Source organism: Gordionus sp. m RMFG-2023, chromosome 3 (genome assembly GCF_954871325.1).
Source record: "Gordionus sp. m RMFG-2023 chromosome 3, tfGorSpeb1-WG-v2, whole genome shotgun sequence".
Taxonomy (NCBI): domain Eukaryota; kingdom Metazoa; phylum Nematomorpha; class Gordioida; order Chordodea; family Parachordodidae; genus Gordionus; species Gordionus sp. m RMFG-2023.
In genome coordinates this window covers 7812477-7838792 of record NC_088777.1, presented here as the reverse complement: position 1 = coordinate 7838792, position 26316 = coordinate 7812477, and the positions used below count along the sequence as shown (strand labels likewise).

General features: G+C 27.0%; 1 protein-coding gene across 1 annotated transcript; it reads right to left on the bottom strand.

Moving 5' to 3' along the window:
• Nucleotides 1–1357: 1357 nt before the first annotated feature.
• On the bottom strand, nt 1358–21972 carry LOC135926682 (endothelin-converting enzyme homolog; the record flags this gene model as incomplete). Its single annotated transcript, XM_065462613.1, has 19 exons — nt 21931–21972; nt 18554–18713; nt 13953–14111; nt 11694–11882; nt 11057–11260; nt 9384–9685; nt 8702–8791; nt 7856–8004; nt 7548–7773; nt 6985–7083; nt 6115–6192; nt 5366–5469; nt 4809–4867; nt 3937–3988; nt 2720–2787; nt 2453–2577; nt 2177–2242; nt 1464–1559; nt 1358–1399 (listed from the first exon to the last, which is right to left on the bottom strand). Coding segments are annotated over exons 1-19 (2310 nt in total), but the record flags the coding sequence as incomplete, so codon positions are not given.
• Between the last annotated feature and the right edge of the window lie 4344 nt (nt 21973–26316).

The window sequence follows — 26316 nt, the reverse complement described above, 5'->3', positions numbered from 1 at the left end:
AATGCAAAAAAATATTGTTTAAAATTGTACAATTATTAATTTTCCCTATATTTACATTAAAAAATGAGGGTGTTTATGTTGAATGACCGAATTATAAATAGGTGTAGTACTAAGCTAGATAATAATTTTCTTTATGCAATCAAAATTGCGCCATCACATCTTACCTTCGTCATTTGTCCTTTAATCAAGAGTGTTAGATTTCTGAGAATATACTATTTTCTACAGTATATAATTGAAACTATGTATACCCAATAAATGAATTAGGATTTTATATTCATTAATTAACTTATATCGCTAACACTATATAGTATAACTGTATTAAAAATAATGGCTTGCCTTAAAAAACCTAAAATATTTTTTAAATTTTATTTCTAATTTTTAACCTATGAATTTTTCTGCAACCCCCTTAGAAAATTTCCTGGGGACCCATGCATTACTATCTTGCAGTTTTACTGCCAGTGTTGAATGGCGAGATAATGAAGTACATTGCGACTGAGTTGATAAATTATTTCAGAGAAAATTACATGTTTATTTTTTCAAATTTATAAAAAAATTTAGATTTATGTTTGGTCATGTTTTTATTTTTGTATATTTAGAAAAGCTTATTTTATTTATTTTCATTAAAGCTTCGAAAGTTGTGAAAGTTAATTATTTAACGATTTTATAAATAATAATCTTAAATTATCTACACTTTAAAATGCTTATCTCGATAATTTAAATCATTCATCAATTTAAAATTTATGATGTTTAATAAACCTAGACATTATAAATTACACAACACCCCAATAATGAAAGTCATTTTATTAATCCAATGAGAAAGTCATAATATATGTAATCATATAAATATATAAAAAAAATCATTATTTATACATCGAGTATCGGTTTTTAAAAACCTCCAATCCGGAGCGGATAGTGACCGTTATCATAGTCAAGTTAATATTAAATAATGATATGTGAATGTGAGAATTAATTTGCTTTAAATAGTTTGTATAATATTAAATGACTCTTTTTTGTTCAAATATTCTTCCATTTTTATTTTCCAAGACTCGATTTTAATTACCAGATGGTACACTTATAAGGAGGATTCATGACCGATTTAGTGGAACAGCTATATGCCTCTGAAAACTGTTTAAGGTTGGATAGAACTCCGTTTACTCTGTTTTAATAATAAATTTTTAGTGTGAATCATAAAGTTTATTGAATTTATATGTCGAAATAAGAAAGAAAGAAAGTGAATCCAAATGGCTGCTATATGTTTGCTCTAGCAAGGGTAAAAGTGGATTTTGAATAATAAATTTAATATAATATGTTAATAAACAAACCTGTATTTATCAGGGCTGTGAGAATCAGATTTAATTGTTTCATATAGAGCTTCGGGCGTATCCTTAGAACAACAACTCTTATATATTATTTTTAAAAAATATATATATTTATTTTTTAATAACACATTCATATAACTAAACTTGAGCATAAGCAAGGAAAAATAGTCGATCTTCGATTGTATCGAATTTGAAAGCGTATTCATCCCTCCTTTTCCTGGCCTGATAACTCTTCAATGCCTATTTTATTTTGAATTGCACAATAAAAAATTTATATTTTATATTAAATTATAGGTTTTTAATAATTATTCTCAACTTTCTATCTTTCTTTCTTTCTTTCTATCTTTCTTCAATCTTTCTTCTTTCTTTCTATCTTTCTTTCTATCTTTCTTTCTTTCTTTCTTTCTTTCTTTCTTTCTTTCTTTCTTTCTTTCTTTCTTTCTTTCTTTCTTTCTTTCTTTCTTTCTTTCTTTCTTTCTTTCTTTCTTTCTTTCTTTCTTTCTTTCTTTCTTTCTTTCTTTCTTTCTTTCTTTCTTTCTTTCTTTCTTTCTTTCTTTCTTTCTTTCTATCTTTCTTTCTTTCTATCTTTCTTTCTTTCTATCTTTCTTTCTTTCTATCTTTCTTTCTTTCTATCTTTCTTTCTATCTTTCTTTCTTTCTTTCTTTCTTTCTATCTTTCTTTCTTTCTATCTTTCTTTCTATTCTATCTATCTTTCTATCTTTCTTTCTATCTTTCTTTCTATCTTTCTTTCTATCTCTCTATCTATCTTTATTTCTATCTTTCTTTCTTTCTATCTATCTTCCTTCCTTCCTTCCTCTCTTGCTTAACAATAATTCAATTTTTGATAATTATATTACTTTCAAAGATATAGCAACTCCTCCATTATCCGCCATATTTTCTGCTAATGTTTGTTTGCCGTCCAACTTGGATAAATATTGTAATCATAAAATGAGAGCAATATTTTTAAAAAAAATGATATAATCTTTTCAAAAGAAATTAAAGGAATAGCCAGTTATAAATAGTTACAAATATTTTTAATTTTCTAGATTATACTAGTTGACAAACTACCAAACATATTAGTCATATATGCTATCTAATAAAAAAATTTCCCTTCATAATAGATAATGATATACCTTATGGCCATTGATAGAATAATTGGAATATTGGTCTAGGAAACAAACTGTTTTATTTACGAAGGCTTCTATCGATTTATTTGTCCACCAAAAATGCCAATTACCATTTTTATCATATTTCCTGCCTATAAAAATGAAATAAGAGCATTTATATCTAGCATGTGTCAATAATAAAAGCCATCTTATCCATATTCCACAATTTCCATTCCAATCTTTCCTTAGGAAATCATTTAATAAAAAAAATATAGAATAAACACAAATATTTACCTTCATCATCAAAGCCGTGCCCTATTTCGTGGGTTATAACGCTACCTATAGCTCCAAATTGATAAGAGCTAAATGAACATAAATAAAAATTCACAATTATTAATACATTAGTAAATAACCCGATTATACATATATACATATAAAGTATAAGCAATATAGCAGGTAAATCGTGCAATCAGTTGGATACTAAAGTAGTAGAAAGGATTAAAAGAGTTAAAAAAGAAAGAAAGAAATACAGCTAAGTGAAATAAGGGCATCATCTATCCTCCATTCCATTACTATTACTATTACGATAGTGCATTCTCTTAGAGCTTACCTAAAGATTGTAAGGTAAAAATATTTCTCTTAAATAGAAATCATGTGTATAAACTGTAGAATAATTTAAAATTAGAAAGAAAAAAAAATATATATGTTAGCGGCAATATGTTTTTTCCGGCAATGTGTTATTTTTTTAACTTTAAAACAATATTTTAGCGCGTTTTTTTAAATTTAAAAATCGATTTTACCGGAAATGAATTCCACCATGTTTGGAATACCTATCTTATGAATTGTAGAGAATTTTACCTTTAAATTTTGAGTTAATTATAGTTTATATGAAAAATCTATGGAAGAAATATTATAAATTATATTAGGTTCAAAAGCTCATGATAAAATTATCTGAATTTCTTAGGGTAGGTATTCCAAACATGCTGGAATTTATTTCCGGTAAAATCAGATTTTTAAATTTAAAAAAACGCACTTAAAAATTGCTTTAAAGTTAAAAAAATAACACATTGCCGGAAAAAACACATTGCCGCTAACATATATATAAAAATGATGAATTAATAATTATTACATATTAGCCTGCAAACTAAAGTGGGTAATGATATATGCCTTACTACTGTTTTTATCAGAAAAGTGATCGGACCTGTTTTTATTTTGATATCATATATTAATGGAATCTTGAGGTCGATTTCAAATATGCAAAGTATTATACCACTGTGCCCACTATCTTCCAGATTAATTTTAAAAAAAATCAATTCTTTTTAGATTCTAACCCTAGGTCAAAGTTTATAAAACAATTTCTGTAACAAGTACGATGTCTGAGCAGCAGATACTACTTTTTTTAAAAAAATAATATGACGTGATTCTCGTTCCGGTCAATACCCGCTATTTTGCTGCCAACTGTTTACGCATGCGCTATGATATTTATAATAAAATAAATTAATGATTCATACTCTGGATAAGTTTTATCGTAGAACGGTTTTCGCAAAATTCCAGCAGGAAAAACTTGTGTGAAAGATTTATTTGTTTAAAAAAAATTATTTAATCAAAGAACGAACAAATCATATTGATAATAAAAGAAAAAGAAAATATATTTAATTTCTTTAATAAGATATGATGTATCCCATAACAAATTAACAAGAGTTTTAGCCTGACCCGATATCTTTAACTAAGTTACAATTATATATGATTTTGCTAAATATATAGAAAATTTTTGTAATCAAATTTAGTAAATATTTTTTCACAAAAATGTATTATAGAATATTGAATAATCCTGAACAAATTTGAATGCTTAAGCTTTAATAATTATTTAAGTTATTTAAGACAAGAGAGGTATAAAAATTGAACCTTAATTCACTTTATACATAATCAAAACTTTAAAACCTGTAGAAAAAATTCCAAATATGCTAAATATATATATACGTGCCTTGATCTATTTTAAATAAATATTAGAGAAAATGTTTTTAAATCTTTTCTTAAAATTACTTCCGGGTTTTTAACTTCAGGTTTGTTTTCATTTTTGGGTCTTAAAGAGCTATATTAAATTAACAACATAATATTTGAATGATATATTCTCGCTCCAACACTTTCCAGAGACATATTTTAAAAATACTATAATTTGATCAAGTGTTGCACATATGAAATTCTCATATCCCACCTCCTGACCGATTTTGAGATCCAAAATTTTTCTAAGTTATTATAAGAAACTAATTTATATACACAAAATTTTCAAAAATATCTGATTGAGGTCAGGCAGAAAATAAGCGTTATTTTTTGTAATTTTATAGCAGAATTTACTATGTAATTTTTTTAAAATAAATATTACTTATTTCATTTGTGGCAGAAGAGTAAAAAGCGTTAGAGGTGTGAGGTGACTCTATCCATCTGTTTATATCATATATATATAAATATTGTAATTTATTATATTAAAATATTTATAATAAATTTGTATTTCCTTTCTTTCTTTCTTTCTTTCTTTCTTTCTTTCTTTCTTTCTTTCTTTCTTTCCATGATCAATATATTTTTTTAAACAACTATATTTAAAGTCGACTACGATTGAAAAGAAAGATTAAAAGTTATTCAAATTGTTTAGAGTGAGAATTACATCATAAACAAAATTAAGTTAGAAAATGATTTTTAAATAGAATTATCGTTATTTTATTTGGTAGATCTCTACAAAATTTTATTTAAAATTTAGCTTTATTTGCTCTAAAAATTTCTTTTGGTAAGATCTGTATGACCCCGAAAAACCTGTCGAAAGGGTCCTAAGAAAATCTATACAATATGAAGGAAAACTTATTAATTAGTAAAAAAAAAGACGTTTAAGAAAAATACTTTTCTCTTCCTAAAATAAAATAGTTTTAATTTTTTTTATAATAAAACTGTTTCTTATCAACTGGCGCGAAAAGTTTTTTGATTTCTCGTAAGCCACTCATACTTCCTTGACTGATGTGATTTTTAAAATAAGTGTCATCCTGCATATATAGCTTTTAAACAGAAAAAAAAGAATGTAATATATCATTTTGTATCTTTTCAAATCACTCACTGTATATCATTTTGATATTAATTTAAGATAAGAAGGCACTGAGAGTATTTAAAGACTGCAACAGGTGTAACGACCCAAAGAAGAGAAGAGAAGAGAAGAGAAGAGAAGAGAAGAGAAGAGACGAGCCGCGAAGAGAAGAGAAGAGAAGAGAAGAGAAGAGGAAGAGGAAGAGAAGAGAAGAGAAGAGAAGAGGAAGAGAAGAGAAGAGAAGGAGAGAGAGAGAGAGAAGAGAAGAAGAGAAGAGAAGAGAAGAGAAGAGAAGAGAAGAGAAGAGAAGAGAAGAGAAGAGAAGAGAAGAGAAGAGAAGAGAAGAGAAGAGAAGAGAAGAGAAGAGAAGAGAAGAGAAGAGAAGAGAAGAGAAGAGAAGGAGATTTGTGTTTAAATTGATCATTAATTAAGCAACTACAATTGAATTCCGCTAAAATTGTTTGCGAGAATCCCCTATCTTCCATATTACAATTGAAATAGCAGTATATTATAATCTTAAATAAGTTTAATCTCACAAAGCTTAAATCAAATGTTTTCAAAGTGTTTTGTTAATTATATTTTCCATAATGCTATAATATATATATTTATTTTGTTTTACTTCTTCGTAATTCTTGTCCAGTTCATTAGGTTTTTTAATGTATTCCGGATAACCAATTTTAGCTTCCATCGCATCTACCTAAAGAGAGTATTTTTATAAATTGCAACAATAATTCAAGATTAATGTGCATATCATAAGTTTTGGGGTCGGGTCTGGCTTGAGCCATCTAATTTAAAAATAATTTTTTTTGCCCCGGCTCAGTTAAATAATTTTGAACAAGTTATGTGGGATATATCTGTTTTTATATGAAGGGATACGACTTAAATTTGCTTAAATTATGAATTCATGTCTATTAATCTGGATTAAGAAAATCGCACAATTTTAATAATCAACTTTTTAAAAGAAATATTAATATATATATATTAAATTTTATTTTCTTCATAATTTTATCGATTAATTTTTAAAATAAATTAAAAAATTTAAAACAAAGAAGTTTATTATATAATTGGCTGAAATTTATCTAAACTCAGGTCCAGACCCATAATATTTGCATTATTCTTATGACTGAGCTCTATTCTGATTTATATATAAAAAAAAAAATTTAAAACGTCTTTCCTTCATCGTACATTCGAAGTAAGTGTTGCTAAATTTGCCAGAATTTAAAACGATTCTTAGAAAACGGCAAACTCAATATTTTATCCAGAAAAATATTATGCAAACCTAAAGATTTTAGTCATAGATGGTATATACAAAAAGATATTAGACATCTATTAGCGATAACTCCAGGATTTCAAGCAATATATTTTGGGGCTAAAATAAAGATGAGTTTAGCCTTTAAAAATCGATTCAAATAGATCCGTTTAACAACACTATCAGAATTACTTAATCTAATAAAAAAATTTATTCAGGGGAATATTTATAAAAAAAAACTTTTTCCATAGATCTACTCTTCGTAGTTTCATCCATCCAATCAAGATTCTGAAAAGTTTCTTTATAAGCCACTTTCATCGAATCAATCATTCCTTTCACCTTGAAAGGATAAATATTAAATGTCCAACAACAAAAAAATTAATAAAATAATTTTATGAAAAGAGAGAGGGGGGGGGGGGGGGGGGGGAAGAAGAAGAAGAAGAAGAAGAAGAAGAGAGAAGAGAGAAGAAGAAGAAGAAGAAGATGATGATGATGATGATGATGATGATGATGATGATGATGATGATGATGATGATGATGATGATGATGATGATGATGAAGTAGATGAAGAGAGAAGAAGAAGAAGAAGAAAGAAAGAAAGAAAGAAAGAAAGAAAGAAAGAAAGAAAGAAAGAAAGAAAGAAAGAAAGAAAGAAAGAAAGAAAGAAAGAAAGAAAGAAAGAAAGAAAGAAAGAAAGAAAGAAAGAAAGAAAGAAAGAAATAAAGAAAGAAATAAAGAAATAAAGAAGAATAAAATATAAAAACTTATGAAATAATATGTATATGTTTATTTATCGCTATTGCCTTTATTTTATCTGAGGAATTAAAATTAGATTTCAGGTAGAGGGAACTTAGTGGGAATTCCATAAAAGTGGGAAATTTCTTTAAACATCTCTTCCAAGCTGGCATGTTTTCATAATTTTTTATATTATCCGCCTTTCGAACTGGGTCACGAGCATCCCTGAACTTTTTGGACAAATAGGATGTGAGGGGTTTTACAGTGTGCCACATTATATAATCGTGCAAAACTCTGAAAAGATATTAAAGTGAATGAGTAAGAGATAAAAAATAAGATATACATTTAGATATACATTTTATTTCATTTGTAATACCTAGATATCGTCAATTCATTTAAGCTACGGTTGATAATTCTATTCATCTTCTCCATGTAAGAGACGGATCTGACCCAAAATACTTGATCGGCTGGCATGGATATGTTATAATCTTCGAAAATTTGATTTATATGTCTCGTCCAATTCATCTTGCGAAAAAAAAGAAATTTTGAATTTAAATTTCCACTATAAATTTATCTTTTCTTTTCTGATCACTTAGTATTTCTCTTTTTTTTCAACCTTAAGGTCTCATATTTTAAAATTGGATGAAAAAAAAAATTAAACAACAATATTATATGGTTCTCCTTTGGGAACTCAAATATATTATATATTTTGGGTAACTCATTAAAAAAAAGAAGTAACTTTTTGGAAAATCTTTATGATTTTAAAAAAGAGTTATTCGTATTTTATATAATGAATATATGAAACTTAATATTGTAAAAATATATTCGAATTTGATAGGATTATTTTTAAAATAAGCCTGCAAAACAGTGGAATAGGGATTTGTAATAGAAAGAATTGATCAAAACAATGTACAATATTTCTTTAATCATTTTATATGTAATTTATTCTATAATTATATTCAAATAATATTTCAAAGTATACTTTTTAGTGTATTTAATTAAGTTAATAAAATAGTAGATTTCATTTTTTAAAAAAAAGGATGTAAAGCGATTTGGAGTTATATCTTTTTTTGAGTCACTATAAGTATAATAATTTTGAAAATTGTGTATTTTATATTTTTAAATATCTTTATTACATAACATAATGAGTGTGTTTTTTTCCCCATATATTTTAAAACATATTATAACAAATATTAAATAATCTTCTAGATTCCTAACTTACGAAATCATAATTTTTATCCAACTCTTTTAAGGACATTAGGATGTAATTGGACTCGTCAATAGTTTCCAAAACTAGCGTAGATGGAGTAATCTGTATATATTAATAAATATATTTATAATATATATAAAATAATTTTATGTAATTCTAAATTATGTTATTCGCTATAAATAAATTTTCATTTAAAAAATGATATATTTTGACTTAAATAAACTTCACACCTTTTTTTAATTTTATCACGCTAAACCGACTCCCTCTATCTCAACATTTTACTCAAAATTTCTAATTATATCTTACACAAAATCAATAGACACATTTCGAAATGAATTACATCTTTTTCAAATGGGAAATTATATATGACCAATTTTGTGGTGTCATTTGCATTATAACGAATTATAAATTGAGACTTGTGGGACTAAATTATGCCAAAAATATTTCAAAATTAGAAGCCTGGCCATGATTTTATAACAACTCGGATTGAATAAATATGCGTCAACTTTTATGTAACCATGAATTCATAAGTTTTGGCGCGAATTCATGGCGAAATTCGTAAAATATTCTCTATTTTTTTATTCCTTCACCGAGAATTGGCGCCAACCGCGAATTCAAGCTACGCAATTCCTAATCATTTAGCGCGAATATTCAGTAAAAATTAATAAATAAATATTATATATTTATTTTTAACGCTAGATAAGAGCCCTTCAAATTCTAGCACGTCCGACATTATGATTTTAAGTTGATTATTTATCTTGGTCTGACTATGTGGTTTGCCCAAAGTGTGACGAGTTCGATTAATATCCTTTGGCTTAGAGTATTTAGGCACCACAGTACTCGATACCAGCAAATTTCCAATGTTCATCATGTAATTTAAATTAGCATCGTAACGTTTAAGGTTCATAGTGCTATTGCCATAGTAATCATCATCATATTGGAGGGTGAGTTCCCCTGGATAGATACAGAGTATGTATTTGGAAGAGTTTTTGGGGTCTATACACGAATGTAAGTCAAAGAATATAAATCCGAAATTGCCGAGAAAGCCATTTGGGTATCTGACTATGCGGAAGGAGAATAGGGAGGGGGGGGGGGGGGGGGGGAATAAATAAATTCAATTTTAGTCAAATCATTCAGTTGAATAGAAATAGAAAGGAAAAATTTAAGAAAATAATATGAATAATTGATAAAGTGGGTAGGAAGATATATATTGTCCTGATATTTATATAAATTTATATTCAACTATATTTGATCGGAAATGTCTGTTAAAAATCGTGTTCTAATTATTTTTAGATTTTTTTTAAAATCCTTTGACCCCTACCAATATTTTTTAGAAAAATTTTAAGCTAATTTTAATAATTTTGGTTGTGTTTGGTAAAAAGTTTTTCAAAGGTAAACGTAATTATGAACAATATATAACTGTAATAAAAGACCGGGGTAAAATGATCAGTATTTCGCATTTCCACCCCTTCATATAGATAAAAAACAGAAGTAAATACAAAACAAATCAGAAATTGGAATTCAATTCCTACCTTTCACAAAAAAAAATTATATACCTATCTTAATTATGTAAAGAGTGTTTTCTCCGCTTAAGCTCCGGGGTAGAGTGGTTCACCCTAACACTGATCCAACCTTACTTCGAGAAAAGTATAACAATATTGGCATAGTTGCATATAAAGATATTTTTCCAAAATTAGCACATTTAAAATATTTACATTAAAGAGTTTTTTTTAAAAAATACGCTGGTTTTGGCAAAATATATATTAAAGCAAGATATTTTATATTTAAATGAACTAAAAAATTATACAAAAAATATAAATACCCACTGAACTTCGCCTTTATTTCCAAGAGTTTTAAAAAATAAGAAATAATTAGAGCTAAAATTGCATTTCCACTTTAACCGCTTTACCCCGGTTTCCTCTAAGATCAATCTGCCCCACCTATGTTTTGTTAAAAAATATTTCTTAGGCTCTAATAGGGTTCCCACCTAAAAAAACCTGGATCTTTTTTTTAAATAATTTTAGAAAAGTAAAACATTGGTAACAAAGTTGTAAAATCAAGAAAGGAAAATATATTCCAATATTATTTCTAGATATTCAATTTTTTTTTTAAATTTAATTTAATCAATTATATAAAATATAAAATTTAGGCAATAGTTTTGCCATGTTTAATTTTGTTCGATGAGTACATTTTGGATTAAATAAAAATGAAAATGTTTGAAAGATAAGCAAATTATGTTTTTTTGGAGTAGAATCTTGAAATAAAAATAACTAATCCTGAACTTCCAACAACTTTTATTCTCACTGTTTTTTCTATATAAATGTATCATTGAGAAAAAGGAAAAAACTACAAATTCAAAAAAAAAACTTTTCTTTAAGTTGGAAGATTCATCTATGAAAGGGGAAGGCTTGTTATCCGCGTTCAACACATCCCAACCTCCATATAGGTCTAATAGATCGGTTAACGGCTTTCCTCCCAATTTTTCTCTAATATTTCTCTTATCCATACAAGAATCATAATATGTTTTGGCCAGTCTCTCGGCCCTTCCTTCGTATTTTGTATGAGGATTTTCTTTATTTATTTATATGATTGTATAGATATATTTTCTTTCGTAAATTATAATACACCAGTTTATTAAAATATACATTTATCCTGTAACATATCTACTAGTGTTAATGTAACTAGTGAATATTTTATTAAAGGTTATACTTTTGCTGTGGTGTTTAAATTAAATATTAACAAGTAACTCCTATGCTGAACTGCTTTTTGGGGAAAATATAACTCAAACACTATTTATAAATAAGTTTTATAAATGTAACTTGTAACTTTTCAAAAATGTAACTGCCACTTCTTAAAACTAATTTCTTTCAAAATTACAACTTATACTTTAAAAAAATGTCACCAAGTAACTGAAATTAATTACTAATTCTAACACATGATAATTTTGACATTACTATTTCTCTACCCCCACCCATTGGTGTTCCCTCTGATGATGATTAATTACCTAATATATCTTTTATAGTTAAAAGTATCGATTCTGAAATTGCATTAAATGGATTCCATTTATTATGACCGCTTGGAATTGAAGTTTTCTGGATGTAACCTCCGCAGGCGAATTCGTAAAAATCTGTGCACGGATCCACACTTTGATTCATCCAGGAGGTTAATTGACTCATGTCAAAACTCTTCAGATCTTTTTAAAATTTTAAAAATACATATATAGCTAGTAACATTATCACTTGTCCTGTTTAAATCTAATTATCATATCATGATTAGAGGTAAGCAGTGGGCGAGTCAAACCAACGAGCCCGCCCACTCGGTTGATTTAAGATTTATTTTTTAAACTGCCCGTCATTACCATAGCTTTATTTTTTAAACCTCCCGTCATTACCATAGCTTTATTTTTTAAATGCCGCTCCGCCTATTTAGCTAAAAAATTTATCTAGCCCGCCCGCTCTCCCACTGTTTAAAAATTATTTTAATGGCTGGTTTTTATTCATAATTTATTTAATTTAATTGTATATTTTTTTAATTAAAGTTTAAAAAAAATGTGTAATATTTTGAAATAAAAAGATGATATTTCAATTAGCAGAAGTCTGTTATGACTCAGTTCGCCATTAAAATACTAAAATCGACCTGCCCATCGAAGACTCAGCCCTCCTGCCAGCCACCCAATGTTTAAAATATTTTGGATAGCCCGTCCGCGCCCAGAATTTGCGGGCTTGGGCCGTGGGCCAAAAACCCGCCATTTAGGAACCCCCAATTATGATACCCAATCTTAGTTTACTAAAATTTGCTAGGAATTTTGTAATCAGTACTAGCGAATTATTTCCTATTTATTAAGTATTATTCGTAAAATATTATAAATTAATCTTTAATATTTTAACATGTTCCTTTACCTGACGTTTTATTTTCTTTTACTTTTTTTTTTACACAAATATAAATCAATTTTTTTTCAAAATTTTTAATAATCCATCTTTCTTTTCAATTACAAAAAAAATTTTTTTTAAATAGAATTTAATTTTCGAATCGAATTATCTTCTAATTATCTGTACAAATACGAATAAGGTATTATTCGATCCGAAAATACGTATAATGCAAATATTCAATCCGAAAAAGACAGTGCAAATATTCGATTCATAAATACGAATAATGCAAATACTTGATCCGAAAATACCAATAATGCACATATTCGATTTGAAAATACGAATAATACAAATATTCGATTTGATTCGTATTTCTGTAGGCAAAAGCCTTTTCTCTAAGATTTTTAGAAAAAAAAATAGAATAGATGTTCCAAACCTAGCCTGTACCATCTGTGAGCACAATCTTCAGGCTTTCGTAATATATTTTTGGCTGAAATATTGGGTTAGCCGTTCTTTTCAAAAATGTTGAGCCATTTAACAACACTATTTGTAAGTATATATTTATATATATATACACTAGCTTATTTATTTATTTTCAAATTTTATATGTGTCTAATTTGCCAAAGCGATATATTTTTTTGTTTTGAAATTTAATATGACTTATAATAAGTCTATAATACTTTAAAAGAATTTATTAATATTTTGATCAGAGTTCATGGGGAAAGCTGGACCACGTGTCAAAAAAAAAATTTCATTTAAATTTAGCTTTTGTGAAACAGTGGCTAATTATATATCTGTTAATAATAATACATTTCCATATCGTAAAACCAGCCTAAATAACAACTAAAATATTATTTTATTTTTATTCATCAAATACAATATCAATTAAATTTTTGGGTATGGGCTTGGATCGGGATTGTGAATTCTTTTTTATATACTTATCATGGGCTCGGACCTGGCTTTGTAATTTTAAATATTTGGGTCAGGTGCTGGTCTAAAAAAACTTTTACTACGGGCCTTGACCAAATCTGACCAAAGAATTTAGGCCATGAAGATCTCTGATCTCGATATCTCTTAAAAGAGGAACAAAAATGACTAATGAAAGAAGAAAAAAAATTGTAATAAATAAGGATGGAATTAAAGTAAATATTAATCAAATATATTTGTTAGAAGTGATGAGGACAGAAATTCAGAATGGGGTCTGTCCCGCAATAAACGATTGTAAAACTTGTAAAAATCTAGAGAAAAATTATATAAAAAACTACGCCGCCACCCCCTCCCTTCCTTAACTTAATTGAAAAAATCTTCATTTTGTCCAATAATATTTTATTTTAACCCTAACCCGAAATTTCAGCTCTAAAAATATTTTAGGTTACACCTCAAATATTACCTATTACCAAAGCTGTTAAGTGCTACCTGTTTCCAGAGGAGCGCGCGCTCCAGGTGGAGCGCCAGGGACATTCGAGATCGGAGAAGGCACCTGCTTGTGAGACAACATGAGGAGCGGGAGCTAGCTCCTTTTAGAGCTGGAGTGGAGGAGCGCCTCTTCACCGCTCCTTTAAATTTAATGTATAAATTAAATTATTTTTTAAATATTAATAATATTTGTTAATTAAAATTCAATTTTTATTTTATTTAAATTTATTCATTATTAAATGTTTAGCCGAGTTTTATATTGGTCTTTTCATCTAATCATTTTGAATATTAAACATCAAGTTTTTCCATATTGAAAATTTTTTTGGAAAATAAGTCATATTAATATTCATTTCATAGATATATAATAAAAAATAGTTTTCGATATTATGGATTTAGATATCATAGATGAAGAAATCGAATTTCCGTTTCCATCATACAAAAAATATTTTAAACTTCTAAAAGATGTTGATCCAAATGATCAAACAAATTTAAGGGCAAAATGACTTTTGTTGTTTAAATAAAACTATTTAATTTTCAAAAGTGAGCAGCTTCAATGTCAATCTAAAAAAGCATCTAAAAGTAAAAATTCTTTTTTTTAAATACAAAATGATTTGTAAGATTTTTTTGGATTCCATGAAATTGATCATCAGGAAGATAATATATTGGGCAAACATTTTTTAAATAATTGGGATACCCAAGATTACTATTTTTGATAAATTTCCTGAATTAAAAAAATATCTTTATAAAATACAATACCCAGCTTTCCTCTATAGCTCCTGTGGAGCTCCCTATTTAGTTTTGCAAAAGAGAGGGGAGAGGCGTGGATGGTTGTTAGATTCTAATTTACAAAATTTATTACTTTTAAAAGTTAATAAAAGGTTATAAATATTTTGATAGATCTTTTAATATAATAAATTATGCTTTTTGATAAAAAAATATGATTTTGTTTCGTATTCTTTCTAAAAAAAAATGAAAGGAGCGGTTATGGAGCGGCACTCCATTACTTGGAGCGGGGGCTAGCTCCTTTTAAAAGTGTAGTAGCGGGAGGCTAGCTCCTTTTAAGAAGGTAGGAGCGGGAGCGGGAGCTAGCTACTTTTAAAAAGGAGCGTTAACAACTCTGCTTGTTACATAAAATTTATAAATTTTTAATGTAATATATTTTTATTTTATGATTTATCGATATTTTAAACTTTTATTTTAATTTATTTTAAAGTGTTTTTTAATTATGTTTTGACTATGCGACTCGTAGAAAGTTACTAAATTTATCGCCATTATGCGCCAAATGCTCAAAATACTAAAAATACTCGCAAAATTATCGGGATAATGGAATAATAAAAAGTAAAAGTAACTCAAAAGAAAATAGAGATACATTGAATGGGCGAACGTTTTAAAACCATAAAATTTATTTTTCTTTTCTTTTTTTTATTTTGTTAAAACATCAATATGATTTTTATTTAAAATTATGATATAACCTAGTCTTAAAAAGAAAGAAAGAAAGGGGGGGGGGGGGGGGGGGGGGGGGGGGGGAAAGAAAGAAAGAAAGAAAGAAAGAAAGAAAGAAAGAAAGAAAGAAAGAAAGAAAGAAAGAAAGAAAGAAAGAAAGAAAGAAAGAAAGAAAGAAAGAAAGAAAGAAAGAAAGAAAGAAAGAAAGAAAGAAAGAAAGAAAGAAAGAAAGAAAGAAAGAAAGAAAGAAAGAAAGAAAGAAAGAAAGAAAGAAAGAAAGAAAGAAAGAAAGAAAGAAAGAAAGAAAGAAAGAAAGAAAGAAAGAAAGAAAGAAAGAAAGAAAGAAAGAAAGAAAGAAAGAAAGAAAGAAAGAAAGAAATCCTTAGTAATCCTGTTATTTTTAGAAAAATTTTAATCTTTTAATATTCAGCACCCAGACCCTGCAGATGTAGAATTTTGTGCAGTTCTATGTATATTTTAAAAAAAAACTATGTTAATCATCTGTTCTACTGAAGTATCTAGCTCTCCCTATAATCATAAAATAGAAATGTGTGTTTTTTTAAAAATATTTATTCAATTCAAGGGAAAGACTTACTATCCTCCTGAGTTGATGCTTCTGGAATGATTGAAGCAAGTGACACGAATGCTGATATTAATATCGATAAAATTAATTGAAAATTTTGGCTAGGCATATCAAGTCTCTATTTAAAAGCTTAAAGAAATATTTGGTTAATTTATATAAGGAGCCTTTTTGTTTCTTTGGTTTATAATAAATGGTAGGGGGAGGGGGTAAAAAATATCTTCAAATGATTACAATTATTGAGCAAAAATAATAAAATTTTGAGCAATAAATTTAAAATTTTGAGCAATAAATTTAAAATTTTGACCAAAAATTATAAAATTTTGAGTAAAAATTTAAAATATTGTTAACCAACTAGATTAATCGTTTAAAAATTGATCGTCCTATTTTTATGATATTAATAACTTCTGCAGCCTTATATATATATAACAAATTTTAAATTCTGAGAAATATTTATTGAAATATTTATTGAAATAATTTATAGGAATATAGTGGAATTTTTCTCTGTCCCGTTAAAAATATTAATTGCCTTAAGAATATTTTTTTCCTGGAAATTTATCGTAGTCCTATAAAAAAAAAATTTTTTAATATTTTTAAAATTTTTAATATTTCCTTCTTAAAAAAATAATATTGTTCACATCACAACATTTAGTTTAATTTCTTAGTAAAAGTATCTAAAAATATTATTTTAACCCTTAAGGTAATTTTATTTTTATTATTCCATAAATTTCGCCTATAAAAATATTGCTACATAAAAAATATTTTTATTATTCTTGCTAAAAAAAAATATTGATTCATACTTTTAATCTAGTTTAGTTCTTAAGAAAATGATTTTTCTTAAAAAATTTTATTTGTCTTCCAGATTTTGTTAATTCCTCCATCTAATATTTCTTATAAAATATTGCTGAAATTAATTTCTAAATTTCTTATCGACTGAATTCCACTACCTAAAGTAAATAGCCGCAAGCGTTGCTAAACATTATACCAATTAATAATTTCTTTTTAAAAAATATTATTAAGAAAATGAATGCCTTGAGGATATTTTTATTCTTGCTAATTTAAAAAAATTATTATATAATTATACATTCCAATAAATAAAAATTATATTTGTTGTCATGATAAATCAATAAATAATAAAAAAAATATATATTTTATTTAATCATTTTTTATTATATTTTAATAATTTTAAAAAATATACTTTGATTAAATTTAAAAGAAAAATCGTCTCCTGGACACTATAAATCACGTGACACCAGTGACTTCTACCAGGGGGGGGGGGAGTGAAGGTGCTGGAAAAGTGCTTAGACAGTGTCCTGGTTTGGCTTGCTTTTTATTTGGTCTAGGATTAACAGCTTTTGATCTAGAACACCCTATTTTAGTTTGTTATAAGTGGTTGGTGGCACTGTATTTTCGTATTTTTTCTCCTTTTTGTTTTGTTTATTTCGTTTTTTCATTTTTTTTGTTTTTTTTTCATTTTCTCACTTTTTAGGGCTGTTTAATAGGCCGTTTCGTGATAAGTTAGACCAGGATGCACCCTTATAAATTGAGCAGCATTGTTTCGTTTTAGTGAAACTTTTATCAAGATGGATGATAAAAAAATGAAATTTACGTTCTAATATATCCTTCCTCGTGTGCGTAAGTAACCAGGTGTCTAATCATTTATTGATCTCGAAACTAAATTCCCATTATATGCTTATTTCAAAGTTGGGCCAGTTAATAATTTCCATTGATAATTCGATTTAAATGATTGAATTAAAATCGTTTCCTGGAGAAGGGAGTGGGAAAAAAATTTAAAATATTGATTTTCCAAGAGGAGGTTAAGATCTTGAAATTATATTTCTACTTTTGGAATTTGATTTGCTATAAATGGCTTATTTATCATAATATACAATTGAGAAATTTTTAAAACTTTCAAATTATAAGTAAGTAGAATTGCGTGAGAATTAACTCTCTTTATTTAAAAAGTATTATAAATAAATTGATCACAATATTGTATAAAACATACATTCAATATTATTGGTTCAGTAAGGATATCCAGGACCATAAATCCCAAATCCAGTATAGCCACCATATAAACCACATCCCGGGTCACCATAACTCTCAGAGCCTGGAAAGCCTCAACAATTGAGCATTCACTTTAGCAAAAATTAGTGAAAATATAATATCCTATAATTTATATGACACCTAAATTATTTCACTGAAATTATCCCAAACCATGTTTTACATAATTTTATTTTATTAAAGATTCGCCGATTTCTATTTAAAATATGTAACTAAATAAATTAAAATGGTTGCATATCAATTTTTCTTCTAAAAAAACTCACTGTAACTAATGATGCAGATACAAAATAAAACACCCGTCCAGCAATATTGTAGAATTTATCAATTTCAATAATACCACACAATTTTATATAACATACAACTTTTCGCTTTATTTGATATTTAAACTATTGATATCCATTTATATCTTTAAAAAATATGAGCAAAAATCATCAAAATAGCATTGATATTTATCCGTAATAAGGATATCCTCATATCCTCCATATCCTCCATATCCACCATATCCACCATATCCACCATATCCTCCATATCCACCATATCCACCATATCCACCATAAGGGAAACCTCCATACCCTCCGTATCCACCATACCCTCCATATCCACCATACCCATATTGAGCATCCACCTTAGCGCTTTGGAACACCATGACAGTCAGGACCTTTTTTTTAATTTATTTTATAATATATTTAGTAAAATTATCTATAGAATTTTGTTTGTATTCAATAGATAAATATAATAAATTTTGATAATCTAATTTTTAAAAATTGTTTAAATGCACTTACAACCGCGAGGAGTAAAAGTATTGATATGAAAGATTTCATTCTTATTTCGTGTGTGAGTTTAGAAAATAATTGACTAGATTTTTTTTTTAAAAAAGTTATAAAATTCCTAATAATAAAAAAAGTTAAATGCGATTTTTAAGAAAAAGAGAAACCTTTTTATAGAAATATTTTTTTAATTTTATTTTTAAAGAATTAGAATAAAAAGAATATCGATTTGAATATTACATGTGACAAAATTCCATGATAATAACTAAAATAAAAATATCATTCAAAAATTTTAAATAATCAAAAGGTTATGGTAATTTTTATTATGAAATATAAAATAATTTTTTTCCAAAAAATCATGAATTAGTCACATATAGATATATGCTATGGGACTAGAAACGTAGTTATTTTAAAAAAAATTAAAAGATTAAAATCTTTTGTGAATGGATGGAAAGGTTATTTTTCTTAAGAACTAATAAGAAATTTGAGGCTTTATCTCCATAATAAACAGCTGTGTCAGAGAGACAATGCATAAAAATAATGTTTAGAAATGTACAATTAATTTTCCCTATATTCACATTAAAATTTGAGCGTGTTTATGTTGAATGACTGGCAGGGCTGTAGCACGTGCGGAGGGGGGGGCACAAGGGTCAGCCCACCCCCACCCAAATAAAATTTTTTGGGTACTGACCCTAAAAATCCCAAAAATTTTTCCATCCCCCCTCCCTAAATTAAAATTTTTTTAAATATATTATTTTTATAATTTTAAAACATGTCTAGCTTGTAAATTTCTTTCTATCCTGTTCTATTTTTATCCAATAATATTTCTGTTTTATTTTTTATAACTGTGCAATTGAAGTTTTTTAAAATAAAAGTAATGATATAATCATTTATCTTAAATCAATATTTGATTTGATACTATTTCTTAGCATACAGGAGCTACCTTTTCGTGAGATTAGTTCAACAAAAATTACGGATGCTGCAAAAGATAAAAACATATTTAATTCTTCTGGACTATTTATAGCAATGTTTTATACACCATTCAAAAAGATCTTGGGTTAAATAAAATTAAACCCAAAAATGCCCAATATACATCATCCCAGACTTAAAAGGAAGTAATATTTAATCTATTATGGAAGATATGGTTCTTGAAATATCTTTTTATTGTCTTAAGGCTGATGAGGCAAAAAATGCATCATTGAGAAAACCCTGAGCATAATTATTATCTATATTTTTTTCTGGAGAAATTCAAGAAAATTTAATAGGAATTATTATTTTATACAGTGTCTTTCTACTGAAAACCATTATTGATTGCATTTTAAAGCAACTTGACTAGTTAAATATTAATTCAACGCATATATAAGCCATGTATATGATTGTGCAAATGTCATGTCTGATCGAAGTGGTGTAGTGCAAATCCTTAAAAAAAAATTTATAAACAAGTTCCTTTAATATGCTACAACTTGTGTACAAAATTGGTAAAATATTGTTATCATTTCTAATTTTTTTAATTTATCAAATGTATTGTATAATTTTTTAGACATTTTAAAGTATCCTGTAAATATACAGGTCATATTAAGAGACTTTTAGGCCAGAGTTAGACTGGTCATTTAGATACATATCGCATCATTTATGTTAATTTTGAGGCTATTGGTAAAATATTATCTTACTTTTCAAATAGAACTCTTTATTCAGAGGTTTTCACTCATGATTCAGTCAAAGCCTCTGGTCATTTATCTCATAGCGTTAATATAAATTACGTTATATTAGCCATTATAATTTATGAGATATAATAACATTAGATCGATCCACTTAATAATTATCTACAGTAAGTAGGTACTAATCTAGTGGACGCTAAAAATTGTATTAATTCTACTATCAATAAATTAAAAATATAAAAGAAGCGATAATTCTTTTGATTTGATGAGAATTAAGGCTGAAAATCTTTTAGAAAAATTTAATCTCACTCCCCACAAATCATCAAGGGTACGTAAAACGCCTATAAATTTTCAAGATTTTTTAGTCAAATTACAATTTGATTGTGAAAAAGACTGAGTTCTTTAAAAAGGAATTATTATGAAATTATTGATTACTTTTGTTGATCGTTTTTTAGATGTATTTAAACAAGATGACTATAATCTTCTATCATGTTAATACATTGCCCCCTATTATTTTATAACGGATAAAATGAGCCGATAGGAATCATTATTAAACTTAAATATGGAAACCTTACATCATGAAATGAAAATAGTTAAAGGATTATTAGCAGTAGAAGTTAAAGAAACACATAATTTTAAAAATATCCTAAATATTATGTATAAAAAAAATATCATGGTGCATTTAAAGATTTATATAAATGCTACTCAGCATCCATCATCATTAGGGTACAAACGGCTTCTTGTGTGGCCTCTTTCTATACAATAAAAAGAATTCTATAGAGCACTAGAGAGTCGATGAAAGATCAACGTAAGCAAAATTTAGTATTGATGGCTTATGAAAAAAAAAATAACACAAATTTTATTCTTTAATTCATTTATTTTAAAATTTAAAAATAAAAATCGTCGTATTATATTAGAGTATTACTTTGTATTCATATTGTATTAATAAATTTTTAATAAAAATAGCAAAAAATTTATATGAATGCTTAATTATTTGTTTTATTTAAAAAAAAATAGTGGCCCCCTAGTTGAAAATTCATGGCTACGGCCCTGGACCGGATTATATATGGGTGTAACCCTAAGCGATTGGAAAATAATATCTATATGCAATCAGAATTTCGCCATTGCATCGGACCTTCGTCATTTGTCCTTTTATCAAGAATAGGGCTAAAAGAAAAATTGACAAATTAAAGCGCTTCAGACTATGTCTGGGTTCGACTTGTTTTTTTTTATTCAACTTAAGATTAACAGCTTTCGAACTAAAATTGTGTTTTTTTGTTTTAAGTTTTTAGCGGCATTGTTATTTTTTTCACCTTTCGTTTTTTTGTTTTAATTTTTGTTTATTTCATTTTAATTTTTTGTTTGTCATTTTCTTACTTACACTTCATAATACAGGTCAGGATATACCCTTATAAATTGAACAGTATAAAAGGTTCGCTTGGGACTATACCTGCGTTGATCGTTTTGCCAGATCTTTTTCTGCCAACTCCATATCAAAAGCGGAGAATACAAAAACAAATAAATATTGCCACCTTAATAATATTTTATTCGCTCCGGTAGTCTCAGACACTGTGGATCATTCGGACCCTAAGCCTTAAAATTATTCAAAACTATGGTTACGATTAATTACAGGTGATCCGAAAGAAGGTTTCTACCTCCGCCAAAGGATTTCAATCGAAATCTGCCGTTCAAACTGTATATCCATTTATGGGTCATTAAGCCCCGTGGACCACACCTAATTAGATATCCCTCTTTTTTTTTAAATAATTTTTTAATTTTTTTTTTCTTAATTTCCCTTCTTTTAATTATATGTTTTTATATGGATTTTTTTGTTTTTAATATATATTTTTAATTCAATAGTGTATGTTTTAATTTTTTTACCGAATAAAGTTTTTATATAGTTAAATTAGTATTTTATTAATATGGATAAAAAAATTGAAATATTTAGTTCTAATATACATTCCTCGTGTATGTAAGTAACCAGGGTTCGTCTAATCATTTATTGATATTCAAACTAAATCCACTTACTTCAAATTTTGGGCAATTATTTCAATATAATAAGTTTAAATGAATTGTTTTTTATTTAACAGTCATGAAGTTATGGTGAATGGGTACTCTTGGCTTACTTTTTATTTGGTCTAGGATTAACAGCTTTGATTTAGGACACCCTATTTTAGTTTGTTATACGTGGTTGGTGGCATATTGTTATTTTTCGTATTTTATTTCTCCTTTTTGTTGTTTATTTCGTTTTTTTCATTTTATCACTTTTTAGGCTGTTTCGTAATAAGGAGCAGTATAATATGTTTCGTATTAGTGAAACTTTTATCTGGATGATAAAAGAAGAGAGAAGAAGAAGAAGAAGAGAAGAGAAGAGAAGAGAAGAAGAAGAGAAGAGAAGAGACGAAACTAAATTCCCATTATATGCTTATCAAAGTTGGGTCAGTTAAAAATTTCAATTGATAATTTGATTTAAATGAATTGAATATTGATTAAAATAATTTCCTGGAGGAGTGGGAAAAAAAATTTAAAATATTTTCTAAGAGGAGGTTAAGATCTTGAAATTAAATTTCTACATTTGGAATTTGATTTGTTATAAATGGCTTATTTATCATAATATACCAATAACCTCTTTTATTTAAAAAGTATGATAAATGTAAAATAAATTAATCACAATACATTCAATATTATTGGTTCAGTAAGGATATCCAGGACCATAAACCCCACATCCAGTATAGCCACCATATAAACCATATCCCGGCAATTGAGCATTCACTTTAGCAAAAATTTAGTGAAAAATATACTATAATTTATATGACACCTAAATTATTTGATCCCAAACCATGTTTTATAAAGATTCGCCGATTTATATTTAAAATATGTAATTAAATAAATTAAAATGTTCCCTCCACAATATTGTAGAATTTATCAATTTCAATAATACCACACAATTTTATATAACATACAACTTTTCGCTTTATTTGATATTAACTATTGATATCCATTTATATCTTTAAAAAATATGAGCAAGAATCATCTCAAAAGAGCATTGATATTTATCCGTAATATAGGATATCCACCATATCCTCCATATCCACCATATCCGCCATAGCCTCCATATCCACCATATCCTCCATAAGGGAAACCTCCATACCCTCCGTATCCACCATACCCTCCATATCCACCATACGCATATTGAGCATCCACCTTAGCGCTTTGGAACACCATGACAGTCAAGACCTTTTTTTTATTTATTTTTTAATATATTTAGTAAAATTATCTATCGAATTTTGTTATAAATAATGAATTTTGATAATCTAATTTTAAAAAAAATGTTTAAATGCACTTACAACCGCGAGGAGTAAAAATATTGATATGAAAGATTTCATTCTTATTTAGTGTGTGAGTTTAGAAAATAATTGACTAGATTTTTTTTTAAAAAGTTATAAATTTCCTAATAATAAAAAAAGCTAAATGCGATTTTTTAAGAAAAAGAGAAACCTTTTTATAGAAATATTTTTTTAATTTTATTTTTAAAAAATTAGAATATAAAGAATATCGATTTGAATATTACATGTGATAAAATTCCATGATAATAACTAAAATAAAAATATCATTCAAAAATTTTTTGAAAAATAATCATTTAAAAGGTTATGGTAATTTTTATTATGAAATATAAAATAATTTTTTCCCAAAATGATTTAAATCATGAATTAGTCCCACATAGATATATGCTATGGGACTAGAAAGGTAGTTATTTTAAAAAAAAAATTCAAAGATTAAAATCTTTTGTGAATGGATGGAAACGTTATTTTTCTTAAGAACCAATAAGAAACTTGAGGCTTTATCTCCATAATAAACAGCTGTGTCAGAGAGACAATGCATAAAAATATTGTTTAGAAATGTACAATTAATTTTCCCTATATTCACATTAAAATTTGAGCGTGTTTATGTTGAATGACTGGCAGGGCTGTAGCACGTGCGGAGGGGGCACAAGGGTCAGCCCACCCCCCACCCAAATAAAATTTTTTTGGTACTGACCCTAAAAAATCCCAAAAATTTTTCCATCCCACCCTCCCTAAATTAAAATTTTTTTTAATATATTATTTTTATAATTTTAAAACATGTCTAGTTTGTAAATTTCTTTCTATCCTGTTCTATTTTTATCCAATAATATTTCTGTTTTATTTTTTATAACTGTGCAATTGAAGTTTTTTAAAATAAAAGTAATGATATAATCATTTATCTTAAATCAATATTTGATTTGATACTATTTCTTAGCATACAGGAGCTACCTTTTCGTGGGATTAGTTCAACAAAAATTACGGATGCTGCAAAAGATAAAAACATATTTAATTCTTCTGGACTATTTATAGCAATGTTTTATACACCATTCAAAAAGATCTTGGGTTAAATAAAATTATACCCAAAAATGCCCAATATACATCATCCCAGACTTAAAAGGAAGTATTATCTAATCTATTATGGAAGATATGGTTCTTGAAATATCTTTTTTTTGTCTTAAGGCTGATGAGGCAAAAAATGCATCAGATTGAGAAAACCCTGAGCATAATTATTCTCTATATTTTTTTCTGGAGAAATTCAAGAAAATTTAATAGGAATTATTATTTTATACAGTGTCTTTCTACTGAAAACCATTATTGATTGCATTTTAAAGCAACTTGACTAGTTAAATATTAATTCAACGCATATATAAGCCATGTATATGATTGTGCAAATGTCATGTCTGATCGAAGTGGTGTAGTGCAAATCCTTAAAAAAAAATTTATAAACAAGTTCCTTTAATATGCTACAACTTGTGTACAAAATTGGTAAAATATTGTTATCATTTCTAATTTTTTTAATTTATCAAATGTATTGTATAATTTTTTAGACATTTTAAAGTATCCTGTAAATATACAGGTCATATTAAGAGACTTTTAGGCCAGAGTTAGACTGGTCATTTAGATACATATCGCATCATTTATGTTAATTTTGAGGCTATTGGTGAAATATTATCTTACTTTTTCAAATAGAACTCTTTATTCAGAGGTTTTCACTCATGATTCAGTCAAAGCCTCTGGTCTTTTATCTCACAGCATTAATATAAATTACGTTATATTAGCCATTATAATTTATGAGATATAATAACATTAGATCGATCCACTTAATAATTATCTACAGTAAGTAGGTACTAATCTAGTGGACGCTAAAAATTGTATTAATTCTACTAACAATAAATTAAAATATAAAAGAAGCGATAATTCTTTTGATTTGATGAGAATTAAGGCTGAAAATCTTTTAGAAAAATTTAATCTCACTCCCCACAAATCATCAAGGGTACGTAAAACGCCTATAAATTTTCAAGATTTTTTAGTCAAATTACAATTTGATTGTGAAAAAGACTGAGTTCTTTAAAAAGGAATTATTATGAAATTATTGATTACTTTTGTTGATCGTTTTTTAGATGTATTTAAACAAGATGACTATAATCTTCTATCATGTTAATACATTGCCCCCTATTATTTTATAACGGATAAAATGAGCCGATAGGAATCATTATTAAACTTAAATATGGAAACCTTACATCATGAAATGAAAATAGTTAAAGGATTATTAGCAGTAGAAGTTAAAGAAACACATAATTTTAAAAATATCCTAAATATTATGTATAAAAAAAATATCATGGTGCATTTAAAGATTTATATAAATGCTACTCAGCATCCATCATCATTAGGGTACAAACGGCTTCTTGTGTGGCCTCTTTCTATACAATAAAAAGAATTCTATAGAGCACTAGAGAGTCGATGAAAGATCAACGTAAGCAAAATTTAGTATT